The sequence below is a fragment of the Hyperoodon ampullatus genome (genome assembly GCF_949752795.1).
Source record: "Hyperoodon ampullatus genome assembly, chromosome: 8".
NCBI lineage: Eukaryota > Metazoa > Chordata > Mammalia > Artiodactyla > Ziphiidae > Hyperoodon > Hyperoodon ampullatus.
The window spans coordinates 34,066,185-34,087,073 of record NC_136921.1 but is presented as its reverse complement, the minus strand read 5'-3'; the positions used below and the strand labels follow the sequence as shown (position 1 = coordinate 34,087,073).

The window sequence follows — 20,889 nt, the reverse complement described above, 5'->3', positions numbered from 1 at the left end:
TATTTTCCTTTAGTGATCTGTGATATGACTTCTAGGAATTATAGCTAGCTACATATTTTGGTTTACTATATTTTCGTCTTTATCAGTTTAGTATATTGGAGGCAGAATAATAGAGATAATCATTGTCTGTGGAACCAGACCCTGGATAAGTAACCTGTTCTAAGTCTCAGTATCCTCGTGTGAAGATAGAGGATAATAATGATACCTGGAGCATAAAGTCTTTTAGTAGGGAAAATCTGTAACTGCTTTGATTCTTTAACTGAACTCTATGAACTGCTCCTGATGGCTCACTCACAGAGCATTTCTCTTTAACTGAATTGAAATTAGATGGGGTCCCTTAGCAAGGAGAGAGCAAGAAATAGTTTGCCAGCCCCACTTACAGGTTGATAGCTTCTGATGATTGTCAAGTGTATGTGGATTGTTTTCAAGAGAAAGTATGGGTAGAGGTATATATTTTTTTCAAATTAATTGTGACTTAAAATATTGATGCATGGGTCAAATTTGGTTTCACAAATTTATAGTTTGATTGTAGTTTCCAATAGCTTTTTTCCATATGTAAGGCATTTTTAGCTATAAAATATGAATATACATTAACGCGTTTAAAAACCTAAACAAACTGCATTTATATTTGGAGAAATAGAAAATGCAGAATTGACAAAACAAGAAATGAAAAGTTTGAATAGATTAATAATTGTCAAAGTTGGAATACTAATTATTCCGCTCACTCTCAAAGGCTACAGACCCACATGGTTTTACAGGTAAATTTGCCAACCTTCCACTTCCTCTAATTCATCCATAAATAATTTAGATGTGTTTCTAAGAGATAAGTCCAATTATTATTTCCAGTCCATATTTTTACTCCAAGTAGAATAGAGGTTAAGATTTAGTTTTATTGAATTAAGTGATGGGTTTTAGGAGTTTATAACTTTCTGAAGTGATTTTTTTTAAAAGTTGCATTAAAATAAGCAATTAAAGCAATAAAATTATCCAAAATTTTCTTCTTTTTTTCCCTTGCAAGTTGAATTTGCTTCATAAAGATTATTGAAGTTTGCATGAACTTCATTTTTGTCTAATTCTAAAATGTCTCTGTGGAGAAGGTGAGGACTAGAAAATATAGTAACTTGAAAAATAAATTCATGTAGCTTGACTTTTGTACACTTGACACAACAAACATTTTGACTACTTGACTTCCTTTAGTGTTAATAGCCAATCAGAGATCAGGCACGTGTGCATCATGATAGCTATGGTAGTAGTATTCATATTTAATTGAAACTTTGAGACTGTGAACATGAAAATATCATTCAGTAAGTCATGGGTGTGGCTTTGTTTAGTGGGTTCTCTAGTGGAGAAAGTACCAATTTGGGATACGTATGCTTTGAGGCCATTCCTCCATCCATGTAACATTTATTAAATGTTGCCATATAACTCGTACTGTAGTACTCATTAGGGGATGCAGTGATAAATGAAATACTGGGGCTTTCCCCCCACCACGTCTCAAATAGATGTAAGTAAACAGTTAATTTTTACACAGTGTATTGAGTGTGTTGATCAGGGAGTGTTCAGAGTGCTATAGAAGGGATATTTATCCTTGGACTGGCCATGAGCCATCTGGAAAGACTTCTAGAGAAAATGGTGTCTAAGTGGTCCCTGAAGGATAAGTAGAATTTAGCCAATTTTCTGGACGTATAAGAAATCATGGCTTCAGGTAGGGGTGGTAGTAAGAGATTACGCTAGAGAGGTAAATAGTAGCCAGACCTGAAAGCCTTCATGTCTCAGTTGTTAAGAAATTTGGAGTTTGTCCTAGAGGCACCAGAGAACTGTTTTCTTCAATTCAGGGGGTTGATAGGTGATCAGATACACATTTTGTCATGATCATTATGGGTTCAGAGTAGAGAATGAATTTGGAAGAGGACAAGATTAGAGGCAGGAAACCATTTGAGAATAGATTTATAATCCACATAAGAAATGATGGTGAACTAAAGTAAGGTAGAAGTTGTGGAGCTGGAGAGAGTGGACAAACCTGAGTGATATTTAGAAACTAATAATTAATAATTGAAGTCTATTAAGTGCTTTCAATATGGGAAGCACTGTACTCAGCTTTTGTATATATTATTAGCATTTAATCCTCATCTTTGAGGTGGAGATTGTTATTATCCCCAATTTACAGGCAAGGAATTAAGGCCCAGAGAGATCAAGTATCTTGTTCAGGGTCATATGAGACAGAACTGGGATTCTAATCTAGGCATTTTGACTTTAGAGTCTGAGTTTTTAAACTTTGTTAGCTGATGGTTGATGAGATGGGAATGATGGAGACATAGGAGTAAAAGATAAGGCCAATTCTAGCCTTTAAAACATGATTTAAAAAATATATCTAGGGCTTCACTGGTTGCGCAGTGGTTGAGAGTCCACCTGCCAATGCAGGGGACACGGGTTCGTGCCCCGGTCTGGGAGGATCCCACATGCTGCAGACCAGCTGGGCCCGTGAGCCATGGCCGCTGAACCTGCATGTCCGGAGCCTGTGCTCTGCAACGGGAGAGGCCACAACAGTGAGAGGCCCGCATACCGCAAAAAAAAAAAAATATATATATATATCTACCTTCCTCACATCATGTACAAAAGTAACTCAAAATGATCAAAGACCTAAATATAAGAGCTAAAACTAAAAGCTCTTAGATGAAAACATAGGCATAAATGTGACATAGGATTAGGCAATGGTTTGTTACATATGATACCAAAAGCACGAGCAACAATAGAAAAAGTACATAAGTCGGACTTTATCAAAATGGAAAACTTTTGTGCTTCAAAGGACACCATCAAAAAAGTGAAAAGACATCCCACAAAATAGGCAAAAAAATATATATAAATCATATATCTGATAAAGCACTTGTATCTAAAATATATAAAGAACTCTTGCAACTCAATGATGAAAAGGCAAACAGCCCAATTTAAAAATGGGCAAAGGATCTAAATAGAGAGTTCTCCAAGGAAGATATACAGATAGCCAATAAGTATGTGAAAAAGATACTTAGCATTATTTGTCAATAGGGAAATGCATACACATTCCAGTGAGATACTATTTCATACCCACTAGGACAGCTAAAACTAAAAAGACAGATAACAGGTGTTAGTAAGGATGTGGAGAAATTGGAACCCTTATATATTGCTGATAGGAATGTAAAACGGTGCAGCGATTTTGGAAAACATCCTGGCATTTCCTCAAAAGGCTAAATAAACATAGAGTTACTATATAACCCAGCACTTCCTCTCCAAGGTATGTACCCAAGAGAATGGAAAACATACATTTACATAAAAACGTGAACACAAATGTTCATAGCAGCGTGGCTCACAGTAGCCAAAATTTGGAAACAACCCAAATGTCCATCAGCCAATGAATGGATAAATAAAATGCAGTATATCCATACAATGGAATATTACTCAGTCATAAAAAGGAATGGAGTACTGGTACATGCTACCATATGGGTGAACTTTGAAAACATTATGCTAAGTGAAAGAAGCCAGACACAAAAGAACACATATTATATGATTTCACTTACATGAAATGTCCAGAATAAGCAAACCCATAGAGACAGGTTGTAGATTTGTGGTTGCCTAGAGCTGGGAAAGTTGGGGGGAAATAGAGAGTGACTGCTAATGGGTGAGGGACTTATTTTTGGTATGATTCTAAGATCAATTGTGGTGATGGTTGTACAACTCTGTTCAATAACCATTCAGAAGCAAAAGTTGTACACTTTATTTTTATTTTTTTAAATTAATTTATTTATTTTTGGCTGCGTTGGGTCTTTGTTGCTGCGCATGGGCTTTCTCTAGTTGTGGCAAGGGGGGCTGCTCTTCCTTGCGGTGCACGGGCTTCTCATTGCGGTGGCTTCTCTTGTTGCAGGCCCTCGAGTGTGCGGGCTTCAGTAGTTTTGGCACATGGACTCAGTAGTTGTGGCTCGTGGGGGTCTAGAGCACAGGCTCAGTAGTTGTGGCGCACGGGCTTAGTTGCTCCGTGGCATGTGGGATCTTCCCGGACCAGGGCTCGAACCCGTGTCTCCTGCATGGGCAGGCGGATTCTTAACCAGTGCGTGCCACCAGGGAAGTCCAAAAGTTGTACACTTTAAACGAGTAAGTTGTATGGTATTGTGAATTATTTTTCAATAAGCTGCTGCAAAAAAATCTACCAACCAACATAAAAAATAAGTAGATAAAATACAAATATAATTGTCTGGAAATAATAGATTAGATGCTAACACAGAACCCAGAAGTAACCTGGGAGATGATGTAGCTAGAGGATGAGCACAGGTGCCCTGAGATCAGACTGTTTAGTTTAGATCTGGGTCCTGCTGCTTGTTGGCTGTATGAAGTTCCTCGGGTTCTCTGCGTTACAGTATTACCTGTTAGTGTGTTATACTGAGGATTAAATGTGATCGAATGTTATAAAACAGTTAATGCAATTCTTGACCCATAGTAACTGCTCAGTAGATCTTAGGTTGCTTCCAGTTGGATTTTTCACTAGGCTTCTCTGCCAATTTCATATTGGAAGTTATTTTCTAAAGCTTTTATTATCATAAAAATATTTACATGCTTATTACAAAAATTTTAGAAACTAAAAAAGTCAAATAAAAAGATTGTCTCAATCAAGCTGTCATTTTTTAAAAAATCAAATAGGAAAAAAATCATCCAGAGTCTCACTCTTTAAAGACAGCTATTCCGTACATTTTTTCTTCTTTTTCCTTTCTCATTCCTTGTTGAGATCTTACCATATGTTAGACTTTATATTTTTAAAAAATTTTACTTAATGTGGAAAAATGTTTGTTATTACAGATGCTTCAGGAACATTTTTAATGTTTCAAATTCTGTAGAGCGTTTCCCTAATTTTGGCTATTTAGTTTTGTCCAGTTCCTGTGTGCTTAAAGCTTTTTATATATTTATACTTTCCTAGGGGTAGATTTTCCATTATTTGGTTAAGAAGTTTGAATATTTGGGGGGCTCTTTAACTTTTCTCTTCATAGCCTTTCCAAGTTATTACAGTTTTTTGGTTTGGAGTTTTTTTTTGTTTGGAGAAGATTATTGGGAAATTCCTTTAGTATCCCTTAATGATCAAGGACAGTATTGCTCTGCTGATAGCTCATAGCCTATAACCACTGGTTAACAAAAGATCTTTTTCTTGGGCTTACAATGGATTTTTGCAGTTAGAAAAGAATTCTCACATACCTTTTTGAGTGGTTCTTTCCCTGGAAATTTGGGGGGTGGGGAACTATTTGTTATGAAGAATAAATGCTGCCAAGTTTTTTAGGAGAGAGAATCTTTTCACATGTCAGTGGTTTCCAAAATTGACAGAGCCCTCGGATACTTACGGTATCATATTTTTTAGGAGTATTTCAAGAAATATTCTCATTAGAAGATGTAACTAATACATTTCAGGATTGTTTGATTGATGATTAGAGTCAGATATTAGTAACAGAGAAGCGGGAGATGCAGCATCTTCACAGTTGCATAAACTAATTTAGGAGTGAGAATTTAAAAATCATGCAGGTGTTTCTGGTTGTTATAGCCTCAAGCGTAAAAGCCCTCCCATAGGATTTTCTTATTTCTTTATCTGGGCTGGGACACTGTAGTTTTGTAGTCGCTTAGGAGGGTTTGAGAGCAAAGGGATAGTGAGGTAGAAAGGGATAAAAACCTGTTTTCATCTGAGGAGTGAGAGGGGCGTTGCCCTTTAAAGAGAAAATTGCTGCTCTGCAATAAAATCTTTGTATGCCAGTCCAGGACATGATTGCTGTTCTTAAAAGTTTTAAGGTTTTGCTACTTAGAAATCAAGAGTAGGTGCTTCAGCTGTGACCTTTATTATAGAGTCTAGTTGTAGCTTAGAAGAGCTAAGAGGGGGATATCAGATGACAGGACAGTGATTGCTGGAGGACAGAAATAAAGTAATGCTGACAGGACAGGAGGGATCAAGGCCACATGGAGGCTCTCTACAAAAGCCCTTAAGATAGGAAAGCTTTTTTTCCAGTGCTTTCTAATTTTTTTAAAACCATTCTAAATATCAGTTTTGACCTCCCTGTTGTTATATTAGGGTTTCTGGCTCATATTTCTCTCATAGATCTCTGTTGAATTGCTGAACAGGCCTTTTTCCATCCTACTTGCCTATCAAGGCACATTTTTCTTCCTTTGAAAATTTAACTGTATATTTCTTTTTCCTGCTCAACTACTGCTTCAGTAGGTGTTCTTCCCATCTTTCCTGACTCTCTGTGTCATACCACAGTCTTATCCCCACACTTTGAAACAGATACTTAAGTTATAATGTAGATTGACCTCGAATGAAGATTCAGGATTAGCCAACCCTTCTCCTGGGGTTCTTTCTTTGTTGGTTACTTCTCAGCTTTGATGCAGAATTTGATCTTTAAGCTGTAATGTATATAGATATATGGAGAATGTAAGTAGAAAAAAAACTGTAAAACAGTGATTCACCTAATTGAAATCTTAATTGAGTGGAAAACATTCTGATTTGAGGAGAAAGAATCAAAAATTGAGAAAACAGGAGATCCTTGTTGTTTCCAAAGGATAGATCTTAGGAGAGGTAGATTTTGCCTTTAGTACATTGAAGGATTTTTAACCTTTCAGAGCTGTCTAAGGATGACCTCTCAGTTAATATGATAACCCACTTATATTTGCATATACTGATTTATATTTAGAAATGTAGATTTTATTACAGAAAGCTGTGTGGATATGGGAAAAATAAATTATATACACACACATAAAATTCCTTAAGAGCGCTTGAAATGAAGCATAAAAGTTAAAGTATAATCATTTTTGTTATTTTTAGATATTTTAGAATATAGTTTATGTAAGGAGTAAAATCAAAGGCCTATTATTATCTTTTATTGCTGGAACAATAACATTATGCTTAATGAAGAAAATCTTTCCCCGGGCAGCTTGGGTAGATTTTTTTTCTTCTAATCATGTAGCTATTTGCTAGTTAAATGAATTACAGTTGAACCTTTGCTTCATTTATCTAAAATGGTGTGTTGACCTTAGGGAAGTGGCCATTTTCTTTCTTTCTTCCTTTTCCTTCCTTCCTTTCTTTTGCCTTGAATAGATTAAACTGTTGATAAATACTTGCTGCTATTTAGATTATGTTTGAGAAAAACTTCTTACCAATTGAGTAGGTTATGACTTCTGTAGCTGCCTGGAAAGGCAGTAACAAGATGTACAGTTAGTTACTATACTGGTGGGTTCCTCTTATGTGCATTTCTCAACATGACACCCAGGAAACTTAAGCTTTCTGTTCTTAGCAAGCTTGCTGACAGATCTTTATCGTTCTAAAATCCAGGATGGTCAACATTTTGCGGAAACCTTGACAGGTCATCTTCCCCTTCTAGTCTTCTCCTTCCTCATTTCTATAACTTAACAGTTACAAACCAAGTGCAGCCTGAAAATGGCATCCAGAGCAAGCCATTATTTATGTTGTTTTGTGACATTTGGGAGAGAAAATTTTAGAAAAGTTTAGAATTGAGTACCTTTCACTCAGTATAAAAAATAAAGTAAAAGTTCTATTTCTAGTATATATACTAATAACTCCTGAGATCTTTCTTAGTCTGTACCAGTTCCCTGTCTCCTCATTGTTTCCTGACACAGGAAGAGTCTAGGCACAGGAAGGATGGCTGCCTGACAGAAATGTTCTAATGTGCCCTCCACTGCAGATTAGTGAGCTGTGGGTTTCTTTTAACCCCTAGGTGCTTTAGTCCGAATCAGTTTCCTGTCACCTCACTGTTTTCTGTTTTCTATTGCCACTACCTTAAGAAAGCTTTCTTTCCCTCCTTGACCCCATCATGAACCAAAACATATTCTTAGCTTTACTCTCCCACTCTTATCCCTGCAGCAAGTACATATCTAATTGGAGAGGATTTTTTTTTAAGCCTTTTGTTAGATTGTACTTTGGGATTTTACTTCTGTTGCTAAGGAAACAAGAGGGTGAGAATAGGTTAAAAAATTTTTTTTTTCCTTCAAGGTGTTAGTGACAGGTCTTAGTGATATAAAAGACTGATGAGAAATAACCAGTTTCAGTGACTCTCTTAGGCATTATTTCACTGAAGTTAAAAGTAGGAAAGTGAAGACCTTGGAATGAGAGTAGGGCAGAGGGTGGAGAATACAAGTTATTACAGGAATGGAATGGAGTAGTGGCCTTTGCTGTTTGCCTTCCTCTTCCTGTCCTGTCCTTATCACAGTTCTGTCACAGGGTGAACCAGTGCTGGATTGCTGATGAGGCTTTCGGGAAGCAAGGGAAGTTACTGGCTTTGTAGCACTAAGATGGAAGGATTGAAGAATAGGATGTCTGAAAGGCAGCTGACAGGGCTGGTCAGTACTCAGTTGACCTCACCTAAAAGGGACATACCTAACTTTTGAGGGGTCCCTAAGTCATTTGTGGACTGCTTTTTAAAAGATATTCTTCCCACCTTTCATCCATTTCAGCATATAGCTCTCTCTAGGCAAAGACCTAAGGAGACAATATTAGACAGAAAGAACATGATTCAGAATGATTCTGTTAGCTAGTAACTTTTCCTTTTGTTTGTCAATTATCATATAGTAAAATTGACTTTTTTGCGGGGTTGTCATACAGCTACATGAATTTTAATACATGTATAGATTCATGTAACCATCCACCACAGTCAGGATACTGTGACACAGGATATTGTGTGAGAATAGTTCCATCACCACCACTCCCCCCAAATTTCCTCATGCTATCCCTTTATACACACACACACACTCCTCCTTAACCTCTGTAATCACTGATTTGTTCTCCATCACTCTAGTGTTAAATCTTTTTGAGAATGTCCTGTGAATGGAATCGTACAGTATGCAATCTTTTGAGACTGTCTTCTTTTACTCAGCAATAGTGCCTTTGTGATTATCCAAGTTGTGTATATAAATAGTTTGTTCCCTTTTATTGCTGAGGAGTTTTTGGAGATTATGAAGAAAATTGCTATAATCATTCCCTTGTAGAATTTTGCATAAACATAAATTTTCATTTTTCTAGGGAAAATGCTTAGGAATGGGATTGCTTGTTCATATAGTAATTGTATCTTGAACTTAATAGAAACTGTAAAACTTTTCCAGAATGGTTGTACCATTGTGCATTCCCAGCAGCAGTGTATGAGAATCTCATTTGCTCTGCTTTCTCATAAGCACTTGGTATTGTCAGTATTTTTTATTTTAGCCATTCAAATAGATGTGTAGTGACATTGCATCTTGATATTAATTTGCATTACCCTAGTGAACATCTTTTCATATGGTTATTTGCCATCTGTATATCATGTTTGGTGAAGTGTACATTCGAATATTTTGCCCATTTTTAAATCAGGCTGTTTGTTTTCCTATTACTGAGTTTTGAGATATCTTTGTATAGTCTGAATACAAGTCCTTTGTTGACTATGTGAGTTACAAATATTTTTTCCCAGTCTGAAATAGTATTTCATTCTTTTGACAGTGTCATTCATAGGGCAAAATTTTTTTTAAAAAACAATTTTGAAGAAATCGTGTGTCATTCTTTTCCTTTTTCTCCAGCTTTATAGAAATATAATCGACATATAACACTGTGTATTTAAGGTATACAATGTGATGACTTGGTATATGTATATATTGTGAAATTATTACCACAGTAAGATTAGTTAAGACACCCATCACCTCATGTAGTTACCTGTTTTTTCTTTTCTGGTGAGAACTTTTAAGATCTACTCTCTTAGCAACTTCCAAGTATATAATACTGTGTTGTTAACTATAGTCACCATGCTGTACATTAGATCCCCAGAACATATTCCTCTTGTAATTGGAAGTTTGTATTCTTAACTGTCTTTACCCATTTCCTCCACCCATCTGCCCCTGGCAACCACCAAATCTACTTCTGTTTCTATGAGTTTGGTTTACTTTTATTTTTATTTAAAAAATTTTTTAATTTATTTTTTGAGTTTGTGTTTTTCTTTTAGATTCCTCATATAAGTGGGAACATACAGTATTTGTCTGTCTGACTTATTTCACTTAGCATAATGCTCTCAAGGTCCATCCATGTTGTCGCAAATGGCAGGATTTCTTTTATGGCTGAATAATATTTCATCGTTTATGTGTGTACCACATTTTCTTTATCCATTCATTCATCAACAGACACATAGGTTGTTTCCATGTCGTAGTTATTGTAAATATTATAAATGCGGTAATGAACATGGAGGTGCAGATATTATAAGGAGTAAAAATATTTTGCTGTTCAGTTTGGCAATATGAATCAAAATCCTGAAAATCTTTCTTGCATTTTGAGCCATTTGTCCTTCCAGGATTGTATCCTAAGGAAGTATTTACATATGTGTGCAAATACTCATCTAAGAGGATGTTTATGGCAGCATTTTTTTTTTTGTTTTCTTTTTTTTTTTTTGGCTGGGCCGCGTGGCTTGCGAAATCTTGGTTCCCTGACCAGGGATTGAACCCAAGCCGTCGGCAGTGAAAGTGCAGAGTCCTAACGACTGGACCACAGGGAATTGCCAGTATTTTTTTTGAATAGTGAAAAATTGGAAACTATTTGGCCAGTAACAGGACACTGACTTCTTCATACACTTATACAATGAAATACTATGCAGCTATAAAAATGATTTGGTAAATAAGAGTTTTAAAGCATAGAAAGAAATAGGAATTAGGGAATTGGGGAGTAAAATTAGGGAAATAGGAAGTAAAAAAATAAGTTACAAAGCACAAGTTACAACCTATTTCTGGTTAAAAGTGTCTATGCACAGAAGAAAAGGGCTAGATAGAAGGATATTTATCAAATTAGTAACAATCCCATTTATTTTTCTTTCTTCAGTGAATACTTATTACTTTTGCAATAAAGAAAACAATGCCATTTAAAAATAGTGTCTCAAAGTAAAATTTTTATGGCCATATTCAAGTTCTCTCAAGATACTGTATCTCAGGATTATGTTTAAGTAGTCTCTTTAGACTGTTGGAAACTAAAGATGAAGAATAAAACTAGGGGTGAGTGTATCAGTCAGCTTGGGCTACCATAGTGAAATACCATAAGCTTGAGTGGCTTAAACAACAGAAATTAATTTTCTCATGGCTCTGGAGACTGGAAGTCCAAGATCAAGGTGCCAGCAGGGTTAATGTCTGGTGTGAGATGTCCCCTTGGGCTGCAGATGGCTGCCCTCTCATGTGCTTAGATGGCCTTTCCTTGGTGCATGTGTGTGGAGGGGGAGAGGAAGGAGAGCACAAGTGAGTGAGCTCTCCTGTGTCTTTTCTTACAAGGACACCAATTCTGTTGGATCAGGGCCCCATTCTTATGACCTCATTTAACCTTTATTACTTCCTTACAGCCCCCATCTCCAAATATAGCCACATTGGGGGTTAGGGCTTCAATATGTGAATTTTAGGGGGATACAGATATTCAATTCATAACACCAGCCTTGTCGAATAAGCATCACATCTGTTCTAGATTCTGTTAGGCAGTGGCAATAAGGAGATGAGTAAAACATAGTTTCTCCTCTCAGGTTGGTTGTAGAAAAATAAAAGAAAAATATATCACCTGCGATTCCTTCACCCAAGTATAGCTTTTTACTCTAGACATTTTGGAAGAATAGTCTTTTTTTGTGTGTGAAATATAAATGTGTGTGTGTGTTGCATATGTATATATTGGCTTTTGGTCGGATAAACTTTCAGAGATAAAGGAAGAGTGTTCTTTAACTCCACTTTTGTGAAATATTTGGGATAGATGAGACTTTGTTCCAATCGGTAGAACAGAAAATGCTGAGGAATTAGTTGCTTTTTTTTCCCCTGAGCATAGTATTTGTGTTTTGGTTTTTTAAAAATTTTTATTGGAGTATAGTTGATTTATACTGTTGTGTTAGTTTCAGGTGTACAGCAAGTGAATCAGTTATACGTATACATATATCCACTCTTTTTTTTCAGATTCTTTTCCCATATAGGCAGTATTTATGTTTTTATTTGAAGAAAGAGGGAATCAAAAGAAATATGAGAGCTAAACCTTTGAAGACCTATGTGAATAGTTTTAATCAAGTTTTACTCCCATGATTTTCTGTTTGTAAATTTTCAAAATAATTCTCCCATTCACCTTTTAAAAATCTCATTGTTCTTATAGGCCACTCTTTGTTACTTGGAATTTATAGTTTAGCTGACACAAGGTTATGTGAAATTTAAATTTTGTTAAGTATTGAGTGTCATTGATTTCATGTTTTATTTTCCAACCAGTACTTGATCTGTGATGCTGTTGTGCTTTAGCCACCTGCCAAGTTGGGTGGAGAGTTGTTACCACTCATGGAATCTGAAGGCGTCTAACCAGGACAAGTTTTCAGAGAAAAGGAAGTAGGCCAAGAGAATAGACATATTGACATGGCAAAGATTTCCTCAACAAACGATTTTGGAAATGGTATATCAGTGCCCCAAAGATCTACCATGTAGAGAATGACTCAAAGATGTGGACTTGAAAAAAATTTAATTATATAAATTTTCTCTATAAAACACCTATAGAATATCTAAACTTAAGATTTGTCATATTCCTTCCTTTGATAGTGGATATTGAGACTAGAAGATGGGACAGAAAGAAGAGCTGGAAGTGAAAAGGAAATAAGTAATATGAGAAGCTTGAGGGTATGGGGAGAAGACTGGGGAACAGAAGGATTGAAAAGCGGGAAAGTTAGAAGATTCCATATGTAGAAGAAAATAAATGGTACTTGAAAAAATTTGTGGAAAGACAAGAATAAAATAGGGAAAACACAAATACATAATAGGGAAAACACAAAATAAAAATTGTAGCTGTTGTTTACTGAGGATCCATCCATTCTGGGCTGGGCACTGCACCCGTGTCCTCTCGTTTCATTCTCAGAACGACTCTCTGAGGTGGAGTGCTGTGTTCTCATACTACACGTGAGGAAGGTGAGACTCGGGGCCCAACATAACTAAGCAATGAAGTGCTGCCTCAGCACTCCAGATTGAAGCTTTCCCTTTGATTTCCCTTTGACTTTTTTTCTCACAAATGTCTTGCTTTGGTTTCCCAGGATTGTTGTGTTGTGCTTTTCTCTCTCTCTCTCTCTCTTTTTTTTAAATTATAAAGGTGTGCAGGAATAAAAAAGGAGAAATACAGGTTTAACATTAAGTTCTGTGTCAGACATCAAGGTTATCAAATGAAACTAGTGGTAACTGATTAGAGGCCCTGTTACTACCTTTGTTTCCTTGCCTCCACTTTCTCTGAGAGAGAGGTTTTCCAAAGAAACCTCCCTAAATGAAGGATGGATTAATCACATTTCTTTACCAGACAGCAGGACAATACAAGATGATCTTCTGGCACATTGTTGCTATGAACTTTGGCAGATACCTCGCAATTCTTGTTTCATATTTTATTTTGAGTATTTGTCAGGAAACCAAGTGACATCCTGTAATATAATCAGATATTTCTTTTCAAAAGTAATACTGTGCCAGTGGGAAGTTTTTTTTAAAAAAAATTAGAGATAGGCTTTGGAACAAAACATATTAATATCATTACAATGAGAGTACAAATAAATTTCACAGGGAAGTTATTCTGTAATCTTGCTACTGTGTATGGACTTTGGAAGTGATTTTATTTTTCCATCAAAATATTTTTTCTTTTTTTTTTTTGATAAATTACTCTTTGTTGTTTATTTCCTGGAATATATATAATTATGGCACTAGAGGACTTTAAAGTTATGTTCTGAAACCTTAATTCTGTTATAAAAGAATATCTGAGGTTAACTTTCTTTTAGTATTTTCCTTTATCTCTATACCCTTTATAGTCCCTCATAGATGTGAATAAACTTCTGAAACTCTCCCTTGATTGTCTGGGGTTTTGGCTTTAAATTATATTTCATGTATACCAAGGAGCAGGTTTGGTTATTCACAGTTTTTGTGAGGCCTATAAATTTTATTTTGATTTATTTTAGAGTTAGCCATGTCAAATGGAAGTATGCTTCCATCTAGAGAACTTAAAGGTAGTATTAAGTGTATCTTCTCCCGCCTCCACCACTTTTTCTTAAGGCTCCTGTTCCAAAGAGTGCACTTATTCCAGTAATTCCCATCACCAAATCAACAGGCTCCCGGTTCCGGAATAGTGTGGAAGGATTGAATCAGGAGATTGAAATAATAATTAAAGAGACTGGGGAAAAAGAAGAACAACTTATAGTAAGTACTCTTGTATCTTAAAATCATTCTTATACATTAACTTTTCTAATTATTAAGAAAATTCACAGTTTTGGTTTCCGTACTTACATGGGTTTCTTCCTTGTTGAGAATGAAAATTTTCTCTTTTGAAAAACTTTGACCTTTGCAAGTGAATGAAAAGTTCTCATTTCTTTGCATCTCATAGAAGCAACTGATGTGACTTAAATTCGGATCCTTGAACAGAAACTATTTTTTGTTTTTCTGTATTTAAAAACCCTAGACAGGTGATAGGTGTCTTATTGGCTATAACTCTATTTAACAGAAGTTTAGCTTATGAGTTTGTTGGGGAGGGAGGGATATGACATGGAATACTTTCTAAAGTATGAATCTACCTCTTGCTTATGTTAGTTACTGTTTGGTTGACTGTATCATCGAAGCACAGTTCTGCTTACCTATAATACACATAAGAATGTGTATTCTATTAACTATGACACGCATAAGAGTGGTTCATATATACGACAGTGATAAAATTTCCTGTTTATATTTAAAACCATGTCACAGTATATTTAAGCTTTCATTCTTCAGTGAAAGAGGAATTGGGGAGTTTAAAGTAGTGTTTTATTGACACCTAAGATTCTCTCCCTTAAGCTTACAGGTTGGCTTAGCTTAGAGAAAACGCAACTGCCTACACCCTCTCCTCCTTCCCTCCTCCACTGAATGACGGGGAAACTTTCTTTGATGTAATAAAGGTAAATTTACCAAAGGTATACAGGGAGCTGGTTTCCCTGCTGAGTGAGTCACACAAGCTTCCCTCTGAGTGTTCTCCTTGATTTCCCTGTATAATTAGCACTGCTGTGATTAAGCTTTCTCTCACTTAGGAAGGTTTCTTTGAAAACCCTGTTCTTGGAGGAAGTGGGCAGGGGGAGAAAGCAGCAGGGCCTGTCATCAAGTATGACTAGTTCACACAGTGGATAACCTTTTCTTCTAACGTGGAACCTAGAGTTACACCTAGATTTCTCCTCTTTTACAGTGGCCTGTTTTTTATAATTTTAAAAATAATAGCACATGATAAGTAATTCAGTGCAGTTCGTTCTTCAGCAAGCACTGACCACTCATGTGCCAGACCCTGAGAATACAGAGGCTCTGTTCTGCCGCTCAGTGTCCAGCGGGGGACAGATGAGACAGGGGTGTCCCCACAGAGCAACACAGAGGCTTCTTTCTCGCGAGGGCTGATGAGAGGGTTTCTGACTTTTGAGTCTTCTGGAACAACAGGGGAAGGGTGACGTTAGGTGCATTTCAAAATCAATGACAGGGACTTCCCTGGTGGTCTAGTGGTTAAGACTCCGTGCCTGCACTGCAGGGGGCGCAGGTTCAATCCCTGGTCGGGGAAGTAAGATCCCACGGGCCATGCGGCACGGCCAAAAAATTAAAAAAAAAAAAAAATTCCAAGCAGTTCCAAAATCCAAAACTTGAATCTGCCACACACCAGCAACTATTTCCATAGCATTTGCATTGTATTAGGGTATATAAGAAACCTAGAGGTGATTTAAAGTATACAGGAGGATGTGCATAGGTTATATGCAAAGTCAACGACGAAAATACTTACGTTTTTAAAATTTCGTAACAGCCACAAGATATTCCAGACGGCCATCGTGCACCTCCGCCCCTTGTGCAGAGAAGCAGCAGCACGCGCAGCATCGACACGCAGACCCCCGGCGGGGCAGAGCGGGGGAGCAACAGCAGCAGCCGCTCCCAGTCTGTGTCCCCCACATCCTTCCTCACTATCTCCAACGAGGGGAGCGAGGAGAGCCCTTGTTCGGCTGATGACCTGCTTGTTGATCCCAGGGATAAAGGTACAGTGCAAGAGGAGTTTGCTACCAGATGATAAGTGAATACCACCTGTTGTATCATGTATTCTGTTCATTTTCTAGCAGAGTACACACACTTAGGGCTACTAAGATAATTACTTTGAGATGTGTTCAAAACATAGATTAAAAAAAATTGAAGTACAAAACAGTAGGTTTACTGTGGTGCTCAGGTGATGGTCTAGTTGGGTAGGTTTATGGGCTTTTGTTTGTACCTTTTTTTTCCCTTTTTTGCACTTACTAATACAAGCTCCTTATTAGTGAGAGATACTCTTTTTGGTATAAATGAGATAAACATTTGTCCTGATAAGCATTTGTTCTCTATCACCTTAGTTGTCATGTTTTTACAATCTTACTACTTTTTAATTGAATGTGAAACCTTCAAGTTACAGTAGTGTGTTTTAGGATCTGTATTAGTGATATTTCTTTTTTTTTTTTTTTTTTTTTTTGCGGTACGTGGGCCTCTCACTGTTGTGGCCTCTCCCGTTGCGGAGCACAGGCTCCGGACATGCAGGCTCAGCGGCCATGGCTCACGGGCCCAGCCACTCCGCGGCATGTGGGATCTTCCCGGACCGGGGCACGAACCCATGTCCCCTGCATCGGCAAGCGGACTCTCAACCACTGCGCCACCAGGGAAGCCCTGTGATATTTCTAACAAGAATTAAGCTGACTTATATCAATGCAAGATGAGTATTCCAGGCAAGCCTGGAGTAAAAGGTGGTGGTGGTGGGCTACTTATAGTATTAAACCACTTGCCCGACTCAGAAAATAATTGGAGACATAGCACTTTGCATATTCGTTACTAATAATATTCTTACCTTTTAAAACAAATAGGGCCTTTCATCTCTCTGTATTAGGGCAGTGTTTTTTTAGCCTAATCCTAGTTATTATTACATGAACTTGAGAGCAATAATAAGATATTTATTATTAAATACATTGTACAGCTCAGTTTAGTAGTCATTCATTTAGAACTTTCTACTTGCAATGTGTTGAATGTCCTGAAATGTTCCATGTCCAATGACAACTGGTCATTACTGCCAGTCACCTAAAGTACTTAGACTGTAGCAAGTACAGAGGACATAAGATTTTCTGAAGAAGTCACTTCAGACAGTGGGCAGTTGTAAAATTTTATTATTTGGACCCTTTTTTGTCATCTTTTAGGTTAAATAAAACATGGCTATTCCAGACCAACACTCCAGACCAATTAAATCACAACCCCTGGGGACAGGACACAGGCACTAGGCATTTTTGGTGCCCCCAGGTGATTCACGTGCACAGAAGTTTGACACCCACTGAACTAAATCCTTTGATTGGGCCATGTGTTTCTTTGTCAGGAGTCGGCATAATTACTTCTGATACTTATTGTGAATATTAAAAGGGATAGTGAGGGCTTCCCTGGTGGCGCAGTGGTTGAGAGTCCGCCTGCTGATGCAGGGGACACGAGTTCGTGCCCCGGTCTGGGAAGATCCCACATGCCGTGGAGAGGCTAGGCCCGTGAGCCATGGCCACTGAGCCTGCACGTCCAGAGCCTGTGCTCCACAACGGGAGAGGCCACAACAGTGAGAGGCCCGCGTACCGCAAAAAAAAAAAAAAAGGATAGTGAATGCAGCCCCTGGTACTTAGCGCTCAATCAGATGTACCCCTCTCCTTGCAAACTAAACCATGGCTATTATATAATCTGTCCCTTGATTTCCCATACTTTCTTCTTTTACTTCAATAACATATAGGAACTCCATAAGTTTTGTGTCCTGCTGTATTTTACTTTAGGAGACTAGCGACTGGTTAGCTCCTTTGATTTCTTTTATGAGAAAGGGCTACAGTGCTACTGCCAGCAAGGAATTGTAGTTTAGTTGGCACAGTTGGACTCTACATTTAGGACACTCAGGGAACATGTCTAGAATTTCAAGTTAATATAATAGAAACTGAGGACATCAGCACTGGACAGGAATACCAGAGTCAAGAAGTGTTCCCTTTGGTAGGGTTAATTTAGAAAGATTTCAAAAACTTTGAGCCAGACTTTGAAGGAGGTTTAGGAAAATGTATGGAGAAGGACCTCTTAGGTATAGAGAAGTTTGTAGGCAAAAGAAAGTCTTTGGCATATAGTGTGCATGTGGATCTGACTACCTGCAGCAGAGGCTGTGACCAGAGGCGCAGAGAAATCAAATAGAGAGATTCTGAGGGGCAGACCAAGAGTGAATGATACGCAGCCAGTGAAGAACATTTCAGCTACTTGTCCTGGGAAGAATGGAAGTGGCATTTGAGCCCAGTATGCTGTGTACAGAATAGAAATACGGCAGCAACATAGATCAGTGTTCAGTGCTGAGGAGTAAGTGATGGTATGTTAAATAATAACCTACCTAGGCTGTGGTGATGGTAAGTAGAAGAAAAATAAAAATCTCTTACTTGTTTATGCATTTATTTAACAAACATTATCTCCTCTTTACCAGGAATTGTGTTAGATAGTGGGGTGATGTGGATGAATGAAGCACTATTCCTTACCCTCAAGTTGTTCATGGTGTAGGGGGAGGCCAAGAACAATCCAATACAGTATGACTCTGCACGTATGTGCTAGTGTTTCTCAGTAATCCAGCATGCCGTTTCTTGCAGATAATGGGAACAACTCTCCTTTGCCCAAATACGCAACCTCACCAAAACCTAACAACAGTTACATGTTCAAAAGGGAACCTCCTGAGGGCTGTGAGAGGGTCAAAGTCTTTGAGGAATGCTCGTAAGTATCCCCCACCATCCCTCCCCCACCAAAACTTCTATTATGAGAATTTTCAAGTAGGCTGAAGAACAGTACAGTGACCACCCATAGATCCACCACTAGATCCTATAGTTATCATTTTGCTTAGTTTTTGCTGAACTGTTTGAAAGTAAGTTGCAGACATGACATTTAACCTCAAATACAGCTTAATATTCATTTCCTAAAAGTAACCACAGTAAAAATAACCACTCCTACATAACCACAATACCATTGTCATCCCAAAGAAAATTACAGTTACGCTTAATATGAACTGATATCCAGTTGTTATTCACATTTCCTCAGTTGTCCCCAACGTTCCACCCGTGGTTAGCTTTGAACCTGTAAACAGTCAGCTCCACACATTGAACTTAGCATTGTATTTATTCAAGGTAGACCACGGATCTCAACGCAGGGTGGGTTTCCTTCTTTCAAGGATCAAATTCCCTCCAGTTTTTAACTACTTATAGTCTCCAGTTCTCTAAACAATTAAAAAAAAATATTTTCCTGCCAACGTGGGGAAGAGAATCCTATTACTTTGCAGAAACATGTTGCTGTGATGAAGATCACGGAAGAAGCAGAATTTTAAACGGCGTCTGGTACCCTTGGTATGCGATCTTCTGTGCTCATATATTTCTGTTGGCTAGTACTCTAGTCAGGTACTCATAGTTTTAGACTCAGAGTCTGCTTAGCAAGTATTGCAACTTTGTGTTTTCAGTAGCTGTGGCCCCTTGCTTTGGAAGTGGTGGCTACAGGGTTGCAGGTATGTATGAACTGAGCAAATTAGCTGATGAACATTATTTGAGGAGAGGATGATGGTACATATATAAACCTCACCTTCCAAGCTCACTATCGCTGCAAGTCTAAAAGCCATCCTCTGGCTTTTTCTCACTATGAAACCAAAACTACAATGTGGAGATTGTCCAGCCTTGTCTGAATCACATAATATATCTTTTTCTTCCATCATGAACATCTTAGAATCATTCTGAAATATGGCATCCTTTTGTTCCTCTCTGTGCCCCTTCTGTCAGTGCTTCCTTTAATCTAAATTCTGAATAATTTTGCCACACAAAGAGCATTGTTTTTTAATCCCTTTACCTCCTCTACTAGGAGATCCCAGCTGTCAGTCTCCTATCTGCTTTTGTGACAGTAATTGAAAACTCCATTTTAGCAACTGCTTATTTTTTTCACCATGTAAGTCTAAAAACTTGACTGGTGCCAGAGAGTTTAAGCAGTATTTCTCCACGTGTGCTTCGTAGACTCCCTGCGTCATAATCATCTGGGTTATTAGTTAAAACTGCAGATTCCCAGGTCCCATCCCAGGCCTAATGAGTAAAAATATGGATGTAGGTAGGACCTAGATTATGCATCTTTAACAAACCTCATAGGATTTTTATGCTTGACTTGAAAATGCTGGCTTAGACCTTTTCATGAGAGTTCTTAAGAAATGGAGTCATTCTTTTAAGTAAAAAATCAAATGGTCCACATGGAACCTTATGGAGTTGAAATCTTTGATTGACGTATTGGTAATTCAGATGTGCATAAGTGCAGAGAAATGGCTGATGGACTTAAAGAGCAGTTTGAATTTCTGTGTAAATGACTTTGAGTGAATATTGGTTGTGTGGGGTGGTGTCCTGTGGTATCTGCCTTAGACTGTTACATTTGGAAAATTTCTCAGTAACTGAACTATATACATACAACTATATTATTTATTTCTAAAGGGAAGGAAGAAAGGACGGGGGGTGTGTGTGGATGGATAGATAGATCAAAGAAACGAAAGGTAAACCCTGACATATAAAATGTTGTATGGCACATCCATCTGTTATTAGAAGGTAAACCTAGTCTTTTTTAAATGCTCATAGTTTATTATAAATTTTACTGATATAAAGGATGTGTAGCACATGGAAATCTATTCATTTTTAAATATCTTAATTATATTCCAAAAAGAAATTAACAGCAGTAACCCAATAGTGGATTTCTTAGAAGTAATTTTAATCTTCTATCAATAAAACAAGTTACTCAAAGTCTGAAAAATTCGTTTCTTTTTGCCCCAGTTATGTCATAATTAGAGCAAAACTGGATGCACTAGCATTAAAGCAAGGGTAGATTATTGGT

General features: G+C 37.5%; 1 protein-coding gene across 1 annotated transcript in view; it reads left to right on the top strand.

Annotated features, from left to right (window-relative positions):
- Positions 1 to 20,889, top strand: part of FAM117B (family with sequence similarity 117 member B) — a gene marked incomplete at its 3' end in the record, with an annotated part of 78,450 nt that overhangs the window by 53,209 nt on the left and 4,352 nt on the right. Inside the window, exons 5-7 of the mRNA XM_079709607.1 lie at positions 14,044 to 14,187; positions 15,794 to 16,019; positions 18,639 to 18,759. Coding sequence (XP_079565733.1) covers positions 14,044 to 14,187; positions 15,794 to 16,019; positions 18,639 to 18,759 — 491 coding nt within the window. The remainder of the gene's footprint in view (positions 1 to 14,043; positions 14,188 to 15,793; positions 16,020 to 18,638; positions 18,760 to 20,889) is intronic.